The sequence below is a fragment of the Erythrolamprus reginae genome, chromosome 5 (genome assembly GCF_031021105.1).
Source record: "Erythrolamprus reginae isolate rEryReg1 chromosome 5, rEryReg1.hap1, whole genome shotgun sequence".
Classification (NCBI taxonomy): domain Eukaryota; kingdom Metazoa; phylum Chordata; class Lepidosauria; order Squamata; family Dipsadidae; genus Erythrolamprus; species Erythrolamprus reginae.
The window spans coordinates 89,745,661-89,769,641 of NC_091954.1; the positions used below are offsets into that span (position 1 = coordinate 89,745,661).

The window sequence follows — 23,981 nt, forward strand, 5'->3', positions numbered from 1 at the left end:
TGGAGATTTAGAAGGAAATACGATACTACATATGAAATGAAATAGTTTGAGAATGATAATGAATTATATTTTAAGAGGTACATACCTGCTGTCTTATCAGAAAAGCAGAAGTAGTTCTGTTTAATGTTGCCCAGTGAGTTCTTTCTTTGGTTTGTGGCCGGTAAAGTAGAATTTCCTGTTTGTTTCAAGCGTTCCAGTTGATGCATGTGAAATCAGAACTTAGCTGCTTAAAGAAGGATATAGAACAATATCATGCAAGATATCAAAATAAATTTGTCAGAGCAGCAGGAAATGCAGTATCTGTTTCTATAACAAGGGTTTTGTGTATGTATGTCAGAAAGTGAGAATAAGTAAAGTTAGCAATATGCAATAATGGATTTTTTTGAGAAAAGGAAGCTAGTTTTCTTGTAAAATTTCTATTATATCTTTATTGGGTAAATATTCACCTCTCCTGCCCTGATTTAACTCAAAGAGAAGAATTTTCTGAAGAAAAGGAAGTACAGTAATAGGAACATTGAATGGAAGGTATTATGCAATGGTGCACATTTTGGTTTTAAGTTAAATTAATGCTGAGTGTAGACAAACACTTATCTAGAACTTTTTAAAAGGTAGGTTTTAATGAATGCAGAGCAATTATAGAATAGAATAGAATTTTTTATTGGCCAAGTGTGATTGGACACACAAGGAATTTGTCTTGGTGCATATTATTTTTTTTTTATTTTTTTTTATTTATTTATTCTTTGTCCAATATACAATACATATGAGAGAGAATATACATTATGAATATATATATAAAAATAGGAAGTAAAAAGAAGGGAAGTGGATAGGAAGAGAATATATATAGAGGAGAGAATATATAAGATAAAAGAGGTAAGAAAAGAGAATTGGACAGGGGACGATAGGCACATCAGTGCACTTATATACGCCCCTTACTGGCCTCTGAGGAATCGGGAGAGGTCAATCGTGGAGAGTTTAATGGAGAAGTGTAGGGGATTGGGGGTTGACACTATTGAGTCCGGTAATGAGTTCCACGCTTCGACAACTCGATTGTTAAAGTCGTATTTTTTGCAGTCAAGTTTGGAGCGATTGATATTAAGTTTGAATCTGTTGTGTGCTCTTGTGTTGTTGCTGTTGAAGCTGAAGTAGTCGTTGACCGGAAGGACGTTGCAGCGTATGATCTTGTGGGCAATACTTAGATCGTGTTTTAGACGCCGTAGTTCTAGGCTTTCAAGGCCCAGGATGGTTAGTCTATTTTCGTAGGGTGTTCTGTTTCGAGTGGAGGAGTGGAGGGCTCTTCTGGTGAAGAATCTTTGGACGTTTTCGAGAGTGTTGATGTCTGAGATGCGGTGTGGGTTCCAGGCAGATGGTCTGGCATAGGTTTTGTAGGCTCTTGTGAGTAGTGTGAGATTGCCGGAGCAGAAGCTGCGTAGGATCAGGTTAACAACTCTGGAGGCTTTTTTGGCGATATTGTTGCAGTGGGCTTTAGCACTTAGGTCATTTGAAATGAGTATTCCGAGGTCTTTTACTGAGTGTTGGTTGGTAGTGAGGATTTGTTTATTCAGTTCATATAAGTGGTTTGGATTCTTTTTGCCGATGTGGAGGGTAGAGCATTTGTTGGTTGATATTTGAAGTTGCCAGGTGTTGGACCAATCTGAAATGAAGTCAAGGTCTTTTTGAAGAGTGAGTGTGTTGTCGGTGGTGTTGAAGAGTTTCACATCGTCGGCAAAAAGTACACAGTTGCTTACGATATTATCGCAGAGGTCATTGATGTATAGGATGAAAAGAGTAGGACCTAGTACGCTGCCTTGGGGAACGCCGCTTTTGACAGGGACAGGGGAGGAAATGGCACTTCCGATTTTGACAACTTGTTGTCTGTTTGACAAGAATGCGGTGGGAGCAGCTAATATCATGGTGGGAGCAGCTAATGGAGAAAATGCAATGGAAGGTGGGTGTATTTTTCTTTAGAGAGATAGCAAAAACTGATTTGTAAACATTTGCAATTGTAGTTGGGAGAAAGAGGGAGGTAGAAAGGATCCATGTACACAAAAGAGTAAGAAAACCAAATCCATAACAGGCTTATTTTAGGAGCTGAGTGAATTATAAATCACAAGGGGAAATAGAGCCCAAAATATAGAGATGGCATCAAGAATGCTAAAGATTCCTATGAGGTGAGGTTGATGAAAGACACTAAGAACAACACAAAGTTATTTTTCATATATGTGCAAAAAAGAGAGAGAGAGAGTGAGAGAGGAGAGAGAGGCCCAGTTCCTCAGTGAAAATATTAAAATGTATTGGTGTCTTCCTGTGCCCTAAGATTTTATTGCATAGATCAATTAAGAGAAGAGAGCAGGCTAATCATTTCTTAGTGTTGGCTCAGTCATATCCAAGTGACGTGCCAGATAATTGGAGGTCAGATGTAGTTTCAGGGTTTTTTGGGTTTTTTTAAAGTAAGAAATAAAGATCTGAAGAACTTTGTTCTGCTTTGCATTTAAATTTAAAACAGATATTAAAGAGAGCTATTGCAAAGAAGCAAGCCAGTTTGGGAAAGTGGGTAAAGCACAAGGCAGACATTATTTATTTATTTATTTATTTATTTATTCATTCATTCATTCATTCATTCATTCATTCATTCATTCATTCATTCATTTATCCAATACACAAATACATAGGAAGAAAAATACACGTGTGATAATATAAAAGAGGGTGAAAGTGAACTTAGAGGAGAGGATATATGAAAGGAAGAGAATATATAAGATAGGTGAAAGAAAGGAAAGACAATTGGATAGGGGACGAAAGGCACTCCAGTGCACTTATGTACGCCCCTTACTGGCCTCTTAGGAACATGGAGAGGTCAATCGTGGAGAGTCTAAAGGAGAAGTGTTGGGGGTTAGGGGTTGACACAATTGAGTCAGGTAATGAGTTGCACGCTTCAATAACTGGATTGTTGAAATCATATTTTTTACAGTCAAGTTTGGCGCGGTTCGTATTAAGTTTGAATCTGTTGCGTGCTCTTGTGTTATTGCAGTTCAAGCTGAAGTAGTCATTGACTGGTAGGACGTTGCAGCATATGATCTTGTGGGCAATACTCAAATCGTGTTTTAGGCGCCGTAATTCTAGGCTTTCAAGGCCCAGGATTGTTAGTCTATTTTCGTAGGATATTCTACGAAAATAGTAGTCAGTTCTAGTCCTGCCTTTGATGTGAAACAGCTGAGTGATCTTGGCCCTGTCGCATCTTCTCAATCCGAAGAAGTAGGCAAGGGCAAATCACTTCTGAAATATAGTGAGGAAAACTGGGCGGATTTGTCCAAATGGATCATAGGTGTTGTTCTGCCGGGCTTCTCGACACGAGCCCTCAAGTTCAAAGGTAGGAATTCAGACACACACAGTTGTAAGTCAATAACACTGTTTTTTATCGAAAGTAAAAGAGGAGCCAAACACACTTTTAGTCAGGCAAAATTCTGCACGATCTGAAGTTTCCGAACACTTTTCAAAGGTAGCCACATGTAGAGAGCATTACAGTAGTCGAATCTCGAGGTGATGAGGGCATGAGTGACAGTGAGCAGTGAGTCCCGGTCCAGATAGGGCCGCAACTGGTGCACCAGGCGAACCTGGGCAAACGTCCCCCTCGCCACAGCTGAAAGATGGTTTTCTAATGTGAGCTGTGGATCGAGGAGGATGCCCAAGTTACGGTCAATAATCCCCCCCCAGGGTTATGGACAGACAGATGGAATTGTCCTTGGGAGGCAGAACCCACAGCCATCACATATATTAAACATATTTACATGCTGTTGAAGAAATGTCTCTGACAACTCCTGCAAGATTCTTATTGCTGCATTTTTTGTATATTTACAATGGGTCAATTTTGGTTGGTCAGCCAAAAGTCATGAATTTTGTAAGTCATTTGTCTCCAGATGTCCAAGAACCTCAACACCTAGCATGTCTTTGTTGACTTGGGTGACGACCAACTTTGGATAGTCAATGAACTGCTGTAAGTCTACATTTATCACTCAAGAATCTGCTACTAAGATCAAAGAGATACTAAAATGTCTAGATTCTAAGAATCTGAAACGGTTCTTGGATGCTTAATTTTTTTTTTATTATATTGACGGTCTTTGACTATAATAAAGGTCTATTTATTTATTTATTTATTTAATTAAATTAATTATTTCTTATTCTAGTGTTTGCAACAATCAGATTAGAATAATAAATAATAGTATTAATTGCAGCAATAAGAATCTTGCATGTAATGGTATGTAAATATTTCTTTTACTGTAGTATCCTTTTATATGCCTAAACACTGCTAGTTCTGTATTTTTCTCACAGACTTAGCATCCCCAGTTCCTTCTGCATGCTCTTTTAATGACTGTTATAACCAGGCAGGGGTTCCTACTTACTGCCACTACTGGTGCGATGCACATGCAATCCCAGGTGACTGGTAGGCGGGTGGGCACGTCCTGTGATATTTTGCTTCTCCACATACGCAGGAAGCAAAATTGCTCGAGAGGACATGCGTGCGCGTGAGATATCGGCAATTTTTTGCTTCTATGCATGTGCGGAAACAAAAAATCACCCACCGGTCATACGTAGCTGCGCATGCATCACCATGTTTACTACAGGTGCACAGAGTAGCCCATACTGGTAAGGAACCCAATACTGGTTATAACTTAATTTATACATTGTGGAAACTGTGAACAAGTAAAGGGTTGTGTCAAGCCAGTGCAGAAGTTGGTGATAAATTAACGGCTTGCCACACTATCTCTAGATGGCCTGTGGTTCCTTCCTGGAACCTTGACACATTGGTTTGTAACAGTGTGTGTGACATCAGAGCAAGTTTCCTTACTGCAGGAGATAAGAGAAATAATTCAAAACATAGTATGCAAAGGCATCACAGCACTCTCTGATTATTTCTATACGTTAGTTAATGGTTCTTCCAGAATTGTCATATTTATTGCTGGTCTTTGGGCACTGAGGTTTGAATTTGAAGTTAACTACCATGGTCTATGTTGTGGTTAGCTCCTGCCCCAAGGACTGTGAATGTGGGGGAGACATCCACATGCTGCAGGCCTGTTTTGCCCCTGGGTGGAATCTGCCGATGAAGGCTCCTCTGACCAAGAAGACATGAGTGACAGGGAGAAGGAGAGTGTGGCAGACAGCTCAGAAGGAGATCAATTATCTAGCTTCTCCTTGGATTCAGAACAAGAATTAATGATACAGCCACGCATATGGAGAGCGATGCATAGGCAACAACAACTGAGTGATTATTATTAAAGAAAATGAGGCCATCTGTGGTTGGGTGGGGCTGTGGTAATTAGTGAGGCTGCTATAAATAGCAGCCTGTGGGTTTGGCCATTGTGGAGGATTATCTGATCATTGTGTTTCGTGACTGCTTTACTGACTTTGACCTTTTGTGTGCTGATTTTTCCCACTTTGAAACTAAACCAGAGCAAAGTGTGTTTCACTTTGTGAAAGAAGAAGGACTGTGAATTGCCTCACAGCTGCAAGCTAAGTATCACAGAACTGAAAAGGGACTTGTACAAATTACCAGTTTGTTTGGAGACAAGTGCTCTTTGCTATACCAAAAAATGGTTTAGTTTAAGTGAATTTTCATTATAAAGAACATTGTTTTGAATTTTCAAACGTGTGTGTGTCTGAAATTTGTACCTGTGAATTTTTGGGAGGAGTCTACCAGAGAGCCCGACAGAACAGTCTATAGGCATATTAATAATACAGATTAGAAGTACTTTGAGCTGGGGTGAAATGCTCCCAGTTCGCTCGTGCCTGTCAGTCATCGGAGAGCTGGCTGCAAAGGCGGCGCGAGGCTCCAAAGTGTTCTGTGCCTGTGCAGAGGCTAAAAGAACTCAAATGGCAGCGTCTGGATGGAGTTTGTGTTCCCTTCGCTACCAGCACTCCAATGACCGACATGCATAAGCAAACCAGGAACATTTTACCCTGCTTTGAGCTTCTCTAAAGCTAAGGAAAAAGTTTCAGCCGATGACATTAGAGATACCAGTAGCAAATGACAAAAATGCAATTGAAGGAAAACTTGCTTGATCATCACAGATCTCTAATAAAACTGTCAGATAGTTCTAAACTTCAACTTGTCAAATCTTAATCTACTGTCTATTTCATTCAACCTCTGAACGAGTAATTGAGGGGCATCTTCCAATGGGGTGAATAAAAGTTAAGACAGATTTGCATTTCATAAGATTGAAGCCTGGCTCCTTTGCACATGCAAGCAATGTTTACATGCAGTATATATCCAAAGAATCAAGGTTTTGATCACAAGGGCTTTGACCATTGGTCAAAACTCACCTTCTTGACTTTTTTGATCCCCTCCAGCAGATGCCCCTGTTAATAAATGCTAAGAAATACAACTTCCAGGTTCAAGTTATATTGTATATTATTAAATCACTGCACCGGAGACTTCTGTTTGTTCATAACACGTTTATTCACAACACACAACGAGCAAGCGTTCTCCTAGAAAAGCAACCCCCAGCAAGGGCAACGGCTAACCCGCTGCCCTATTTATACCTTTTCTTATTCGCGGGCTTTCTAACTGACAACCGTTTAATTTTGGCGGCACCATACATTTAGCCGCGTCTTAACTAATCAGTGAATTTCTTCATATTTCTTTAAACGAACACAACATCCCTCCCCTTTTAGTTAAAACTGTGGTCTATGTATTTATCCAAGTGACGTAATCCTGTAACCGGATTGGTGGTTTCACGGTTCGTTGTGACCTGTGCAGTTCAGTTTCCTGAGAGCTATCTCCCTGGACGGCTGGCGATTTTTCTGACAACATATATGATATAACTTAGTAAGTTGTCTTGGTGCACATTAAGCAGTCTCCAAGTCAAGATTTTTGTCTATGGGCCAGCCCCATGCAAAGAATCTTATAGAGCAGTGGTCTCCAACCTTTGCAACTTTAAGACTTGTGGACGAAGCTGGCTAAGGAATTCTGAGAGTTGAAGTCCTCAAGTCTTAAAATTGCCAAGGTTAGACCCCTGACATAGAGACTAAGAAGCTTCTTGTCTAATTCTTGTGAGTAGGAATGTCTGTCTCTTGGAGCAAATATCTCAAAAAATGGGCCGTGGACAAGGTAGTTGTTGCTATGTGGCTTGGGGCTGTTACGTTAATGAAAAAAACTTAGGGGAACTTTGAAGAAATGGGAATCTTTATCTAGGGATCTAATAGAAATAAGCATGATTTGAAAGCGAGATTAACAAGACAAATGCCTGATGAAAAAGAACTAAGACTACAGTATTTAGAAAGGTCAAACTAGGAGTAAGTGAAGAATCTCCAGGGCTAGAATTCCAAAGGCTCAAAATAATTATTTACCCCTTTGCCATCACAGGTTAAAGTAAGCTTGGAAACTATGGAGTTTAGCTGTCTAACAAAATAAATATATCAAAGCATAGATGCAAATAACTGTGTGAAGGAGAAGAGAGAAAAAGAAACAGTTAACAAACTGTACAATGTTCTCTCTACAGATTTATGCATGTATATAAACACATACTTTGCTAAGCTAAGGCCAGCATAATTCTTTAACTTGAAAAGCATGGTAAGAATAAACAGCACCGTGTTTAGAGAAGTCTTTGTGCATGCGCGCCTGCAAAGATCATGTCCTTTTTTCACCCTCTGGCTTTCCAATCAACAGTGTGTCTTTCCTCTATTTGGTAATTCAACTTTATGCCGAATGTTTTTTCTGCTGTCCAAAATGGCCTGTGTGTCGGTCATTTCATTTGTGCAGTTGTCATTCTGTTGAACCGACAGATGAGCTGATACACTTTTGCCGTGTGGAATACAAAATTAAGCTACCTCCTGATTTTCTAAGGAAAAATCCTATCCGTCAAAAGACAATGCTCATTTCTCATTCCTTCCTATGCAGTTCTCTGCTTCAAATGAGATTGAAAAAAATACTGGTATCCAGCTCTAAAAAGAAGAAAAACTCTAGGAATCTGTCCTTAATGTACATATGAAACCATTTGAAGTTTTCACACACCCATTCACATACCTTTGAGTAGGATGTTTGATGCAGAGTTGAATTTGTAGATATGCTAATATGGAAGAGAGTTCTTTTATATGAAACAGACTGGAAATCTCAGAGAAACTCAGAAAAAAACAGCCAATTTCTTTCAATAACATTTCTTAAATCCAGGTTGTTGGTTTTTTAAAATGGTGTTTGGTGAAACGTATTTATTTTGCTATACTTTACATAATATATTATCCACATCTACATAGTTTTGACATCTTCATAATTAGATATATTAAGAAAAAAGAGAAACCAAACAAAAACCAGGTAGTTCTTGGCTTACAACCCTTCATTCAGTGATAAGAAGCCCTGGAAGAAAAGTGACTTACAACTGATCCTCGCACTTACAAATCAGTGCAGCAGTCCCAAGGTCATCAAAATTTTGGCATGTATTTACAGTGGTTGCAGCACCCAGGGTCATGATATCACCTTTTGTGACCTTCCCAGCTGACCTTTGACAAGCAAAGTCAATTAGGAAGCCAGATTCACTCAACAACTGCAGTGATTCACTTAAAAACAATGGCAAAAAGGATAATAAAATTGGCCCCAAACTACATAACAATTATCTTGCTTAATAGTGGAAATTATGGTCCCACTATGGTTGTAAATGAGTACTACTTGAGTAATTGAGTGAGTAATCAATTCATGGTGTAAGCAGATAGGTATTTACAACAATGACTTGAATAGGGAAAATATTTTATGTTTTATTTTTTTCATAAACGGTTTCCTTAATTCAACAACATACCCACATCTCCCTAATGTTGAAGATGCTTGCTGTTAGAATTTATACAATAGTAACTGTTTCAACAATAGCATTTGACTTTCTTGATTTTGAATTTTCGAAGTCTTCAGATGTCTTAAGTTTCAGATGCAATTTTTGGTACAGTTTTTCCTTAAACGGTTGACAAAGGAATACATAAATAATTGGATCAAGACAAACATTTGCAGCCGACAGTAGCAATGTGAATTCTTTTAGGTAAAACAGTATATTTTTAACCTTACAGTTGTTATCAGGTTCAGTTTGTGTTGATGTATATGGGGCCCTGATCAGGTGGTATGGAACAAAACAAATGATAAACACAAGCATGATGGTGAAAATATTTCGGTTGGTCTTTTTCTTTATCAGGGTTGAGTTTTTCTTAAATTTTTGGTGTGAAATATATATTTTCTTGGCAATGGAACTGTAGAAGGCTATTAGGAGAAAAAACACAATCCAGAAAATTGCTAGGCATGTGTAGTTTGAAACTATATGCCACTGGACTCCAAGGGAGCTTTTGAATTTTATACAGTCACTTGAATTGTTTTCTGTAGAACTTTGGTTTGTTAAAATAATGTTGGGAAAAGAGATAACAATATGTAGCAGCCATATGACCAGACATACAATTTTGCTACACTGGACATTGTAAGCCGAAGTGTTGAATTGTGGCTTCATTACTTTAAAGCATCTGTCAAATCCTATGAGTCCAAATAATGTTATACTAATATACATATTTAGGTAAAAAATGACAGCAGAATAGCGGCAGACAACAACATTGAGCTGCAAATGTCCAATTTTGGAGTCAGAAAATATTTTAAAAGGGTAAGTTAAGCTCATAATAAGGTCGGCAATGACAGTGTTCTTGAGATAAACAATAAAACTTGTCTTGCTAGGAATGTGAAGAAATATCCAAGCTGCCGCAGCATTTAACAGTATTCCACCTATAAAAATGAAACTGTAGATCAATGGAATAATTCGTTGGGTAATGATTTCATTGGTATCACAGTTACTTTTTGAAGTATTGCTTGAATTGAGCATGTTTAGTTCATTTTCAGTCCCTGAAAATAAAATAAAAAGATCAAGTTAAGTTTCAGGAAACAATTTGCATGAATATTTCTATTTTAAAATATCAGAAGGTCACATGTAATTGCAAATGGTTATGACCTATAAAGCTCTTCATGGCACCGGGACAGATTATCTCCGGGACCGCCTTCTGCCGCACGAATCCCAGCGACCAATTAGGTCCCACAGAGTGGGCCTTCTCCGGGTCCCGTCAACTAAACAATGTTGTTTGGCGGGGCCCAGGGGAAGAGCCTTCTCTGTGGCGGCCCCGGCCCTCTGGAACCAACTCCCCCCAGAGATTAGAATAGCCCCCACCCTCCTTGCCTTTCGTAAGCTCCTCAAAACCCACCTCTGCCTTCAGGCCTGGGGGAACTGAGATTTTCTTTCCCCTAGGCTTCTACAATTTATGCATGGCATGTTTGTATGTATGATTGGTTTTATAACAAGGGTTTTTAGCTGTTTTAGTATTGGATTTCTACATGCTGTTTTTATCACCGTTGTTAGCCGCCCCGAGTCCACGGAGAGGGGCAGCATACAAATCCAATAAATAGATAGATAGATAGATAGATAGATAGATAGATAGATAGATAGATAGATAAATAGGCAAATAAAGATTTTTTGAAATACAATTTTGGGCAGGATCAAAGCAATTTCTAGCAAATACTCATCATAAAAGCAGTGTATGATTTTTAAAAATGGTTTTACTCACTATATGTATGTAATTCAGCTTCTTCTAATGTTGAGATGCAGTACCCTAAGCAGCCCCTTGGGTACTATTAGAGAAGTGTGATTTTTAATGTGATAGAAGAAAATAATTAATTGCTTCTACTGAAAGTTGAATTTAGCCTCTGATAACAACACCTGCTTGTAGTTTTCTTTATAAGAATAAAGAATATTTTATTATTATTATTATTATTATTATTATTATTATTATTATTATTATTATTATTTATTAAATTTGTATGCCGCCCCTCTCCCTTGCCATTACCTTCTTTTTTCTCACCCCACCAATTAAGTTTAAAGCTGCATTTCCTGGTGGTTTGCCAGTGCAGTATTAGCTAGTAATAATTCTGCTCAGTTTTTTAAAATTCTGCTAAGATTGTCTATTCTTATATAGGCCGACCAACATATAAATATTTTAAGAAATACATAAATAGTAGGAAATATTCATTCCGGGTTTCTCAAACTTCAGAAACTCACCTTTTTATAAAGCAGCTTTAAACAATGTGTTCTCATTTTTAAACTTCACCTACTTGCAAACGGTATCTCAGCTCATAGAATGAAAAACCCATAAAAAAGGTCCTTCGTTAGTTTGAGAAAAAAGTAAATGAGATGATAAATTCTTTCAGATTTGTAAGACTTATGCTGTCTGTTTGAAGTAATCTAGACCAGTGTTTCCCAACCTTGGCAACTTGAAGATATTTGGACTTCAACTCCCAGAATTCCCCAGCCAGCATTTGCTGGCTAGGGAATTCTGGAAGTTGAAGTTCAAATATCTTCAAGTTGCCAAGGTTGGAAAACACTGGTCTAGACAACAAGCACAAATGATGAATGCTAACTTATCTTTATTGTAAGGGTTAATAAACCAAAATCTAGGTGATCTGAAAATACTGCCTTTCCTTAAAACTAGGGAAGACTCCTTCCGAGATGCTTCTCACACTCCTTTTCCTTCTTTGGGCTAAGAGAATCTTTGCTTGATGATTGTCTAAGCTTCTGTGTCCCAAAATCATTCCCAGAAATATTATTGATACAAATTCATCTGTAGATGCACACAAAAAAAATACACCCTTAACTAGAACAACTCATTACAGAATTTGCTTCTGACGAAATGGACCTATATATAATTATTACTTGAAAACAGATAGTGATGTTTACTATTTTTTTCTGAAATAGCCGCAGTCTGCATTGGTTGCCGATCAGTTTCCGGTCACAATTCAAAGTGTTGGTTATGACCTATAAAGCCCTTCATGGCACCGGACCAGAATATTGCGAGACCGCCTTCTGCCACATGAATCCCAGCGGCCGGTTAGGTCCCACAGAGTTGGCCTTCTCCGGGTCCCGTTAACTAAACAATGTCGGTTGGCGGGACCCAGGGAAGAGTCTTCTCTGGAAGGCTCTTCCCTGGGTCCGACCCTCTGGAACCAGCTCCCCCCTGAGATTAGGATTGCCCCCACCGTCCTTGCCTTTTGTAAACTTCTTAAAACCCACCTCTGCCATCAGGCATGGGGGAACTGAGACATATCCCCTTCTCTATGTAGTTTTATGTATGGTATGTTTGTGTGTATGCTTTTTAAATAATGGGGTTTTTAGGCTTTTAATGTTAAATTGTTATTTTAGACTTTTAATATTAGATTTGTTATTATATATTGTTTTTTCGCTGTTGTGAGCCGCCCCAAGTCTGCGGAGAGGGGCGGCATATAAATCTAATTAATAATAATAATAATAATAATAATAATAATAATAATAATAATAATTAGATTTGTTACATTGTTCTTATTGTTGTGAGCTTGCCCCGAGTCTTCGGAGAGGGGTAGCATACAAATCTAATAAATAAATAAATAAATATTGATAAAGATACACTGAGGCTTATTCTATGCAGGTTTTATATGGGAAAGAAAAGAAGCAGTTCATGTCAGTTTTTCATATTTATTTTATTTATTTATTAGTTGGACTTGTATGCCGCCCCTCTCCGGAGACTCAGGGCGGCTCACAACAAGTAAAAACAGTCACAACAATCCAATTAATTAAAATATTTAACGATTTAAGAAAACCCCATGTAATAGCAAACACACACACAAGCATACCATGTATAATTAACATGCCCAGGGGAGATGTTTAGTTTCCCCATGCCTGACGGCAAAGGTGAGTCTTAAGGAGTTTTCGGAAGGCAGGAAGAGTAGGGGCAGTTCTAATCTCCGGGGGGAGTTGGTTCCAGAGAGCCGGCGCCGCCACAGAGAAGGCTCTTCCCCTGGGACCCGCCAACCGGCATTGTTTAGTTGACGGGACCCGGAGAAGGCCCACTCTGTGGGACCTAATCGGTCGCTGGGATTCGTGCGGCAGGAGGCGGTCTCGGAGATATTCTGGTCCGATGCCATGAAGGGCTTTAAAGGTCATAACCAACACTTTGAATTGTGACCGGAAATTGATCGGCAGCCAATGCAGACTGCGGAGTGATGGTGAAACATGGGCGTACCTAGGTAAGCCCATGACTGCTCTTGCAGCTGCATTCTGCACGATCTGAAGTTTCCGAACACTTTTCAAAGGTAGCCCCATGTAGAGAGCATTACAGTAGTCGAACCTCGAGGTGATGAGGGCATGAGTGACTGTGAGCAATGAGTCCCGGTCCAGATAGGGCCGCAACTGGTGCACCAGGCGAACCTGGGCAAACGCCCCCCTCGCCACAGCTGAGAGATGGTTTTCTAATGTGAGCTGTGGATTGAGGAGGACGGCCAAGTTGCGGACCCTCTCTGAGGGGGTCAATAATTCCCCCCCCCCAGGGTAATGGACGGACAGATGGAATTGTCCTTGGGAGGCAAAACCCACAGCCACTCCGTCTTATCCGGGTTGAGTTTGAGTCTGTTGACACCCATCCAGGTCCCAACAGCCTCCAGGCACCGGCACATCACTTCCACCACTTCGTTGACTGGGCATGGGGTGGAGATGTAAAGCTGGGTATCATCGGCATATTGATGATACCTCACCCCATGTCCTTGGATGATCTCACCCAGCGGTTTCATGTAGATGTTAAATAGCAAGGGGGAGAGGACCGACCCCTGAGGCACCCCACAAGGGAGAGACCTCGGAGCCGACCTCTGACTCCCCACTAACACTGACTGCGACCGGCCAGAGAGGTAGGAGGAGAACCACTGAAGAACAGTGCCTCCCACCCCCAGCCCCTCCAACCGGCGCAGAAGGATACCATGGTCGATGGTATCGAAAGCCGCTGAGAGATCGAGGAGCACCAGGACAGAGGATAAACCCCTGTCCCGGGCCCGCCAGAGATCATATTCATTTAGTGATATAGTGAGAAATATGGATCTGATTATTTAAGTGTTAAGAAATGCACTGATTGAATCCAAATTACATATAAATGTTGAAATATTAAAGTAGATGAACTTACATTCCTAGGTAAAAGTTTGCTAAAATTGAAAAACAGACTGATAAATTTTAAGATGTAGAAATGCTGAGGGAAAGTCCGTGAGTAATATTCAATCTCTTGCAAGGGATGAATGGCTTTTGACATGAATGAAAATCTCTGTTTTGAAGAGCATGGCAAGAAATATTTAGTGGGGAAATAAGGACTAAATTACAAAGGTGATATATAATATTGATAAAAGGAATAAGAACAAGTAAGCTATAGATGGTTGGAGTTATATTTTTTAGGGGAAAAATGAGAAGTTTAAAGAACAAAAGGCAATATATGAAGTATATGAAAATTATAGAAGTTTATATGTGGTTATATGCTGGAAAGATAGAGAAATATAGTGAACAGTATTGGTATTACTCGTCTTTTTTTCCCCTTTTTCATTTTTAAATCTCCTTTCTTTAGTTAAATCACACTAAGAAGTTACATGATTGCAGCTATTAAACAAGACCTAGTTTTCCCCACCCCAAATTCATAAATGCCTTTGTGAGGAATATTTCTGCATACATGGGAAATTTCTATGATCATCATTTATAGCTGAAAACCTAATGAGTTGATTTAAAAATGAAGGAACAGCTAAAAGAAATATGTGATATTTACACAATTGAACTTTACTTTGGACATGGGAAGTCCAAAGAGATTGCAGAAATAAACTCTGCATGGGATTACATATAGATTGTGTTTATGGGAATCCGTGAAAAATGTATTAACTGTTTTCTCTTTGAAACAACTCCAAAATCTTAATGCTGAGATTTTATAGCCTCTTATGACAATGGCTCTCTATATAGATCCATTTCCTTGAATCAAATTAAGATCAGGGGAAAAGTGAGAGTTCGGAGTCACTAATGTCATTGAACTTCTTGTTATCTTTTCAGACTGGTTGATTTCAATGTGAAGAACTCAATAGCTACAATAATTTTTGTAGCACCTTAGCACAGTATGGGCCAAGAAGAAATTTGGATCCATTTCATTTTTCTACTTGCATGCACTTTATTCCAACTGTTAACATCCAAAGCAGAATTGCAGGCCCAGCTAAAAGTCCCTAATCCAAATATATCTTCCCAGAAAAATCAAAGCACTGCTGGAATCTATGGTGTTAAATTGAGCCACAAAAGACATTACAGATATGTATTCCCAGGAAAACTAAACCTGTTAGTTAAGCCATCCAATATTTCAATTGCCAAGGAAACATCATAAGTTAAGAAAAGGAAAGTAAAGAAACAGGAACAGGAAAATGAGTAAGAAAAACAAAATAAGTTACTTCCAAGAACGGAACTATATTCATAAAATATTCTTTTTTTTGCTGTATATTTCCAGAAACCCATTGACTTTTTATTTTTACTCTATTATTTCATAATTATACTCTAGTGATCCCTCTGAGTTCACTAAGCACAATTTGTTATATACAAACATTTAATACTTGGTTGCTATATCCCATCACATCTATATTGCATACTTCCTCTTTTACACCTATATTTTCCTCCCGTGCTGTCCATATAGCAATGTAATGTAGCGTGGTATCCAGTTTTGCCCCTAAAAAGCACTCCCAGGTCATTATAAAGCAAAAGTGTTTCCCTCCTCTCATTTCTGTTCTGCAGAGCTTTGAAATCATTGGATTGCTTTTATGTCAGAAACTCAAATTTATGCTACCAAGTATGAAGTTTACAGAAAGACAAGGATTTCTAACAATTGTATTAATTATATATATATATATATATATATATATATATATATATATATATATATATATATATATATATATATATAAAAATTCATATTAATAATAAAAACAAGAGTAATAAACATATTATTATAATTAATATATTACAGTAATAAATATATTATAGTAATAAATTAGATTTTTATGCTACCCCTCGGAGAAGGGCGGCATACAAATCCAATTAATAAAATAAATATCTTAAATATTGTAATTTGTGTAATATGCAATATTACGGTATGAAGTAACCAGCATGGGCTATTTTCTTTTTTCAATAATTCTATACTGAATATTCGTAGTAAAAGGGAAGTTATTTGTTCTTTAGCACTGTTTATCAAGCTAAATTTTCTTCGTGTCCAGTCCAATAACATACCAGTAAATAGGACTTTTAAAAGAGTCATACTTCCTTCTAAATATGGTACTTTTTACCTTCCCGGATTTCCAAAGATGCACAGATGTTTTCCACTTTTATTTCCCCCCAAAAAATTAAAAACATTAAATTCTCGTCCCATCTCAGTAACTATAAGTAGATAGCTAATTATACTGATATATTGGAGATGGAAGCAATCTTTAATACAAATGCTGTACCAGTAACAGGATGACATATTCAGCATATATCTATTCATTTATTGTGTTTCAAATATCTTTTTCTAGTCTGCAGTTTAGCCTTATAATCCTATGACAAGATTTGGGATTAAGCATTTTGACAAGAATACATTTTAAAAAGCCAAACAAACAAATGTATAGTAATTTCTTACCATACAGACTTTGACAATTTCTCAGATATTTCAGAACTGATGATACCCTTTTAAATCCATGTCGAAATTAAGTTTCCAACAATTCCTACACTGGTGTAAAAGTCTCAGAGTTGTAGAGTTTGCAACCTCCCAGCTGATACTGCAGCTGGCCATGAGGGGCTGATTAAATTGCGAGTGACAAATCTAAAAACATTGCCAAAAAAAAGAAAGAAAAAGGAAATGTATGAAGCTGAAACCATACACGTTCCCTGATAGCAACTCTTTCTAAATTCTAATTTCATCCTTCTTCCATGCTCAGTTCTTATAAACTAAACAGTTCCCAAGAAATTGGATTAAGCAACAAACCGCACATTTGTTTATTTACTTTGGAAACATTTCAAAATTACTGAAGTGCACATCTTTTGTAATAAATCTTCTACCTGTACTTTCATATTAATCAGAAAAAAAGTTATTTGGCCATACTTTTAAAAAACACTGATTAAATTTAATTATTCTTTTTCAAAGTGATATATATGGAAGCAGTGAAAATCTTTTCTAGGAGGGCATTATTTTTATGGGAGAATTCTGGTGCTTCACAAAAAGATAATATCCTCATTAATGGAATAACTTCAAGAGCTGAAGACAAAATGCTGTTAGGCTTTTGTTAATGTAGTTTCCCTTTTTTACAAAAGCCAGAAACATACTTTGTAATTATTTTCACTTTCTATTGAGTCAGAAATGAATCCTGTTTAAAATGAAAATGCATGAAATAATGATGAGTAATATGTTAAAAGTCCTTGTGGGAAATGCTGTATAAAATCAGTCAGATCTCATGGCACATTGCCACCTGTTGAGAGTCACATAGAAAGAATTCATGGTGCTGAAAAGTTACCATTCCTGTTGTAATTACGTGAAATAAGTTTTTTTTAACACTCTTTTTTCTGATTTAAAGCTAATTATGAAATATTCCACTTGAATGAACCATCAATGGTAGATTTACCTTCTGATTGGGAACCATTGCATGCCACAATGTCTGCTTTTTTCCATATGAACCTTTAAAAAAAAGAAATAGTAGCTGTGCTTATATAAAACAGACTGTATTGTTGACATGGAAGAATGAAATGACATAGGTGCTACAACAATTCTTTAAATTTTCTTTAAACATTGATATTACCCTAGGTTTAATTCCTATTCTCTCTCTCTCTTTCTCTCTTCCCCTCCCTCCCTCCCTCCCTCCCTTCCTTTCTCTTTCTGTCTTTCTCTCTTTCTTTATGTCTACTTCAATTATAAATTTATTATTGGGCATTTTTATTAAGAAGAAAGATTTTCATTGGGGTTCCCCATCAGATAACTGTGTATCAACTGTATGCAAACATTCAAACCTCAAAATACCAAGTCAGTAGAGGTGATCCTTGATTATTTACAACCTTTTGAAATTACAATGGCACTGAAAAAAATGATTTGCAACCAGGGGTGGGCTATTGCCCAGACCGGGGGGGGGGGGGGACGGACACGCAGTGGGGCAGTGAAAATGGAGCTCCACCCCAGAACACCCATTTTGCACTGAAAGATGTTGAAAGAAAATGAAGGGCATCCTGCATAAGCCATGCCCACAGTGTGGTAGTAAAAATTTTGATAGCCCTTCACTGCTTGCAACCCATTCTCACATTTATGATTATAGCAGTATTTCCATGGCTACGTTATCAAAATTTGGGCATTTGGACATTGGCATGTATTTAAGGGGCGAGTACAAGTGCACTAGAGTGCCTTCCGTCCCCTGTCCTATTGCTCTCCTATATCTCCTATACCTTTCTTCTATTTCTATATCTCTTCTTCTATTCTTTCATTGATATGTTCTATTACTATATCTTCTTCTCTATTCTTTCTTAGATATATTTTACTATGAGTATCTCCTCTATAACCTTCATCATGTATTTTAGTATGTGTATATAGATATATACCCACTAAAACCCTCATTGTGTATTGGACAAAATAAATAAAAAAATAAATACAAATTTATGAGAAATATAATTTGACATGTGATTTGTGACCTTCCCAAACAATTTATGACAAGCAGGCTCAATAGGGGAACCTGGATTTGCTTAAAGATTGTACAGTTAATTTATAATTGCAATGTTTCACTTAACAACCATAGCAAAAAAGGTTGTAGAAGAGGGTGCAGCTCACTTAACAACTTAGCAACGTAAATAATATTCCCAATTGTGGATTGTAATTTGAAGACTACCTGTATGCCACTGTTGTTTCCCAAGAAATTCACAGGAAAGTGTTGATGACATTATACAAGCATGCATAGTATGTTTTGTTTCAAGCCCTTCACAGCTGTATGCCATCATGAAAATTAGAAGATCACACAATGTTATTAACCAGATTTATTTAAAGGAAAACAGGAGTTTGTTTATAGAAACTTGTTAACTATGTTTACTTTAGCATCACATTTTTCTCTATAGTTTGGGGGTGGGGAGGTTTGCTTAATTTTTCTTAGTAAAGGTAGTGCTCAACTTGCAACCAAATTGGGATTAGAATTTCTACTGCTAAGTAAGGCAATTATTATGTTGATTGTGCTGCATTTTATTACCTTTTTTTGCCAAGGTTGTTCAAGGTTAAGCAAATCCAACTTCCCCCATCGGTTGTGCTTGTCAGAACCAGCTGGGAAGGTCACAAATAGAGATTATATGATTCTAGGACACCATAACTGTCAAAAATACTCGCAGGTTGCCAATTACCCAAATTTTGTTCATGTGACCATAGGAATGCAATGATGGTCATAAGTGCGAGGGTTGTTATAAGTCACTTATTTCAATGCCACTGTAACTTTGGATAGGTTGCAAAATAAGTGGCTGTATGCCAAGAACTACCTGTATTTGTAAATGTGAAGGAGAGGTGGATATCTCTTTTCTGGTAAGGGAGAGATGTACAGTTATCATAATGTTTGACTCGTTTGCTGATGAGACAATAAAATAATTCCAGTATAGAATAACTTCAAAATTAAAGTCATTACACTGATAGGCTTTCAGCCCCAATTCAAAATGCTGATTACTGTATTACCTTTAAAGTCCAGTAAGATGCAGCAGTGGGATTCATCCAGTATTGTCTTGATAAAACGGATTCTGACTATGTGGTCGAATCTACAAAATCTCTTGAGAGTACCCACTCCTCAAGGGACAAGGATTATAAAACAGGCTTTTGGAATTTCCTGGATGTTTGCCTTAATTCTGTGTGACTTTCATAAACAAACAAAAATGATACACTCTTTTCTCTCTTTCTCTGTTTGGCTTTAGTTGATTGTAAATGGCCATCATAGGAATTGATGAATATTTTTATAGCTTTTATATTATTTCTTCTGCATGTTTTTAATGTGTTTTATATGTTGATATTAGCAGCTAATAAACCCTTTGAATTGGGCCTATTTTAAAATAATGCATAATTTGTTTAATGCATGTATTAAGATAACTGTCATAAGATCATAAGAACTCTGTCAAAGGAGTTGCAATTGGATTAGAGACATTTAAAAAAATATATTTGGAGTGTAGGAGAAGTGGCAGAACCCGGGGGGTGGAGTTAAAAAAGAAATCAGCCTAGAATCCCTACATAGCCACAAGCAAACTAAATCCAACCTCCCTTGAATTAATGTTAGTGTGAACTTGTTAAACATGTCAGTTTATATGTTATTAACTGTAATATATTGCCATCTTTTGGCTATGCAATATATTGCATTGGCATCCTTCAGTATCAATAATGCTACTTTTTAAACTTCCATTTGACAACATTAAAAATGGCATTATACTGCTGATTTTAAAGATTTGCTTTTGATTGCCTAAGGAAAATTTTGTGGAGAAGTTAATACATTTCATATTTTACTTTATTTATTTATTTTATTTATTTGTCAAACATTTATAGGATAGTAGTGGTTTGTATAAACATTGTTGTGGCCTGTCCACATCCTGCGCAGCTGATCACGGATTCTGAGGACCGAGAGATGGGTGTGGGTTGGTATATTTGGCCAGTGTACTTGGCACCTGAGTCTGATAGTGAGGTCGGAGAGGATGGTGGTGGTGGGTATCAGAGGCTGAAAGCCAACCAGGGCCCATTGCACCTCCAGAGGTGTCCATGAGTGGCTCAGGAGAATAGGAAGAGACAGGGAGTCATTGCTCACAGTCGCTCATGCCCTCATCACCTCGAGGTTTGACTACTGCAACGCTCTCTACATGGGGCTACCTTTGAAAAGTGTTTGGAAACTTCAGATCGTGCAGAATGCGGTCGCGAGAGCTATTGTGGGGCTTCCTAGATTCGCCCACGTTTCTACAACACTCTGTGGCCTGCACTGGCTGCCGATTGGTTTGCGATCACAATTCAAAGTGTTGGTAATGACCTTTAAAGCCCTTCATGGCATTGGACCAGAATACCTCCGGAACCGCCTTCTACTGCACGAATCCCAGCGGCTGATAAGGTCCCACAGAGTTGGCCTTCTCTGGGTCCTGTCGACCAAACAATGTCGTTTGGCGAGCCCCAGGGGAAGACCCTTCTCTGTGGCGGCCCCGGCCCTCTGGAATCAACTCCCCCAGGAGATTAGAACGGCCCCCACCCTCCTTGTCTTTCGCAAGTTACTCAAGACCCACCTATATCGCCAGGCATGGGGGAATTAAGACATCTCCCCCAGGCTTTCTTATATTTTATGTTTGGTATGTATGTGTTGTATGGTTTTTAAATTGTTGCGGGTTTTTAATGTAATTTTATTATTAGATTTGTTCCATTGTTATACTGTTTTTATTGTTGTGAGCCGCCCCGAGTCTTCGGAGAGGGGAGGCATACAAATCTAATAAATTGAATTGAATTGAATTGAATTGAAGAGGCTCTTCCTAATGCTGGAGTATGCAAAAGTGTCAGAAGACATGAGTGGTTGAGCAGAAGGAGGTCTCTGCATGAATAGATCTCTATAACACTTAGCCATGCCTTTTGGCTATGGAAGGGTGAGCCTTGTGATGAGTCAGTGCATAAGTCAACTTTCGAATGTGCTAGATGGCTGATCAGATCATAGTCTTGGAGTATTTATGTTTAATTACAAATTGAGAAGGGGAATGTTTGCTTCCTGCCAACTCAGAGTGAGTCATGTTAATGAGAGGTTTTTGATCAAACAGAAATATTTGAGGAGTTTGATTTACTGCTTGAGACTCTAATGAACAGCTGAGACTGAATGGACTTATTTCTTGCTTTGCTGATGCATTTTAAAACATTTAAACCTCCTTACTACTAAACTATTAGAATTACATGTTTAAATTTTGTCAAATACATTTGTGTGGACCTATTTCTTGGGGTGGTTCATCGCTGAGATGGAACAAACCTAACTTAAGTAAAAAGTAATGATAAAAGAGGACAATAGGACAGTAGGACAGGGATGGTAGGCACAGTGTGTACTTATGCACGCCCCTTACAATCCTCCTAGAAATAGTGAGAGGTCAACTGTAGATGATCTAAGGCAGTGTTTCCCAACCTTGGCAACTTGAAGATATTTGGACTTCAACTCCCAGAATTCCCCAGCCAGTGAATGCTGGCTGGGGAATTCTGGGAGTTGAAGTCCAAATATCTTCAAGTTGCCAAGTTTGGGAAACACTGATCTAAGCTAAGGTATCATGTTTTGGGGGGTTGGGGAAAAAACCACAGAGTGAAGTAGTGCATTCCAGGCATTGATCACTATTGATGAAGTCATATTTTCTGCAGTAAAGTTTGTAGCGGTTTACATTTAGTTTGAATCTATTACATGGTTGTGGTCGTGTTTTGCTGTGATTGAAGGTGAAGTAGTCATTAACAGGAAGGATATTTTGATATATGATTTTATAAACTACGTTTAGATCAGATCAGAGGCAACATAGTTATAAATTGTCTAATCCCAGTATTTCAAGTCTGGTGGAATAAGGTATTTTGTTGAGAGCAGAGGAGTAAAGGACTCTTCTTGTGAAATATTTCTGGACTCTCTCGTTTCTATTAATGTCTGATATACAATGTGGTTAGACCAGAATTGGTCTAACAAACGTTTTGTAAGCTCTGGTTAGCAGTGTAATATTGCCAGAAAAGAAGTTATGTAAGATTAGATTAAAAACTATTACTGCTTGTTTAGCAATGTTGTTACAGTGGGCTCTAGCACTTAGGTAATTGGATATAAGTCTTTGACAGAGTAAAGATCATCTATAAGTTCATTTCCTCAAAGTTGGTATTTTGTATTCTGATTCTTTTTACCAATATGTAATAAAGAACATTTGTTGCTTGAGATTTGAAATTGCCAGTTGTTTGACTAGTCCCTACATCAGGGGTGGGCAATTAATTTTGCCAAGGGGCCGCAGGAGAAATTGGGATGGTTTTAGAGGGCCGGACTAATATAATTAACTCAATTCTACCCAATACTGTATATTATTGGGTAGAGCTGAGTTAATTATATTATAATTATAAATTATAGTTTTATATTATATTATATTATATTATATTTTTCTCCTTCCTTCCTTCCTTCCTTTCTTCCTTCCTCCATTTCTCCTTCCTTCCTTTTTTCCTTCCTTCCTCCCTTCATTTTTCCTTCCTTCCTTCCTTCCTCCCCCCATTTCTCCTCCCTCCCTCCGTCCATTTCTCCTTCCTTCCTTCTTCCCTCCCTCCGTCCATTTCTCCTCCCTCCCTCCATTTCTCTTTCCTTCCTCCCTCCCTCCCTCCATTCATTTCTCCTTCCTGGTTGGACCAGCCACTGCGGGCTGGTCACAGACAGCGGGCGGGCCGCATGTGGCCTCTGGGCCGCCACTTGCCCAGGTCTGCCCTAAATGGTCAAGGTGTTTTTTTTAAATAATAATCTCATCTTTAGGATGTTTATAATGTAGAAATATTATAATTGGTGTTCTTTGCTGCAAAATTCCCATGGATTTTCAGATAAGTAGAAGTAAAAGGACAACATGTCCCTGAATGCTTTGAGTACTGTAGCATCACTGCAATAATGGGAAAGGTAGGGCAGGAAGGGCAATAATGGCATCTCCCCCACTCCCCGTGTGTGTGTGTGTGTGTGTGTGTGTGTGTGCACGTGTGTGAGAGACACAGAGGGAGGGAGGGAGAGAGAGAATATCTGAGAAAACTAAGGAAAATATGAGAACTGGTTAGAGGGAATAATCATCAAGGCAGGGATGGGAAGGGTAAGAAAGGAGAAACAACCAATCAGGCCTTATTTTTATGGCTTAGTCCCATTGCCAAGTCACCAGACTGGAATTTTTGAAGTTGGCTTTATAAACAGCTGGGAGCAGCCTGGGAGAAAAGCAATTTTAGCCAACAGTTTTGGACTGTTGAGCTTGAGCTGCTCAGTCCTTGCATTGAGTCACAACCTGGCTTTTGTCCACTAGATGGCACCATATATCTTTTAAAATAATCATAATATAATTTTTTTTTAAACCTGAATTGTCAAGCGAACATATACTGTATTTTGCACTAGTTAATGGACTGCCTACCTCCTTTTCAAACCAAAAACCATGGAAAGGATGTAAATGTTA

At 38.2% G+C, this 23,981-nt stretch overlaps 2 protein-coding genes across 5 annotated transcripts in view; one reads left to right on the forward strand and one right to left on the reverse strand.

Annotated features, from left to right (window-relative positions):
- MED12L (mediator complex subunit 12L) overlaps positions 1 to 23,981 on the forward strand; it is a 228,774-nt gene that overhangs the window by 79,850 nt on the left and 124,943 nt on the right. The window lies entirely within an intron of this gene.
- On the reverse strand, positions 8,817 to 16,604 carry P2RY14 (purinergic receptor P2Y14). Its single transcript, XM_070753443.1, has 2 exons — positions 16,471 to 16,604; positions 8,817 to 9,847 (listed from the first exon to the last, which is right to left on the reverse strand). Exon 2 carries the CDS (start codon positions 9,825 to 9,827, stop codon positions 8,817 to 8,819), a length of 1,011 nt encoding a protein of 336 aa, XP_070609544.1. The 5' UTR covers positions 9,828 to 9,847; positions 16,471 to 16,604.

Bases quoted from the DNA above. Each gene is read 5' to 3' on its own strand.
- P2RY14 (XM_070753443.1), bottom strand. From the start codon at position 9,827: ATGCTCAATTCAAGCAATACTTCAAAAAGTAACTGTGATACCAATGAA.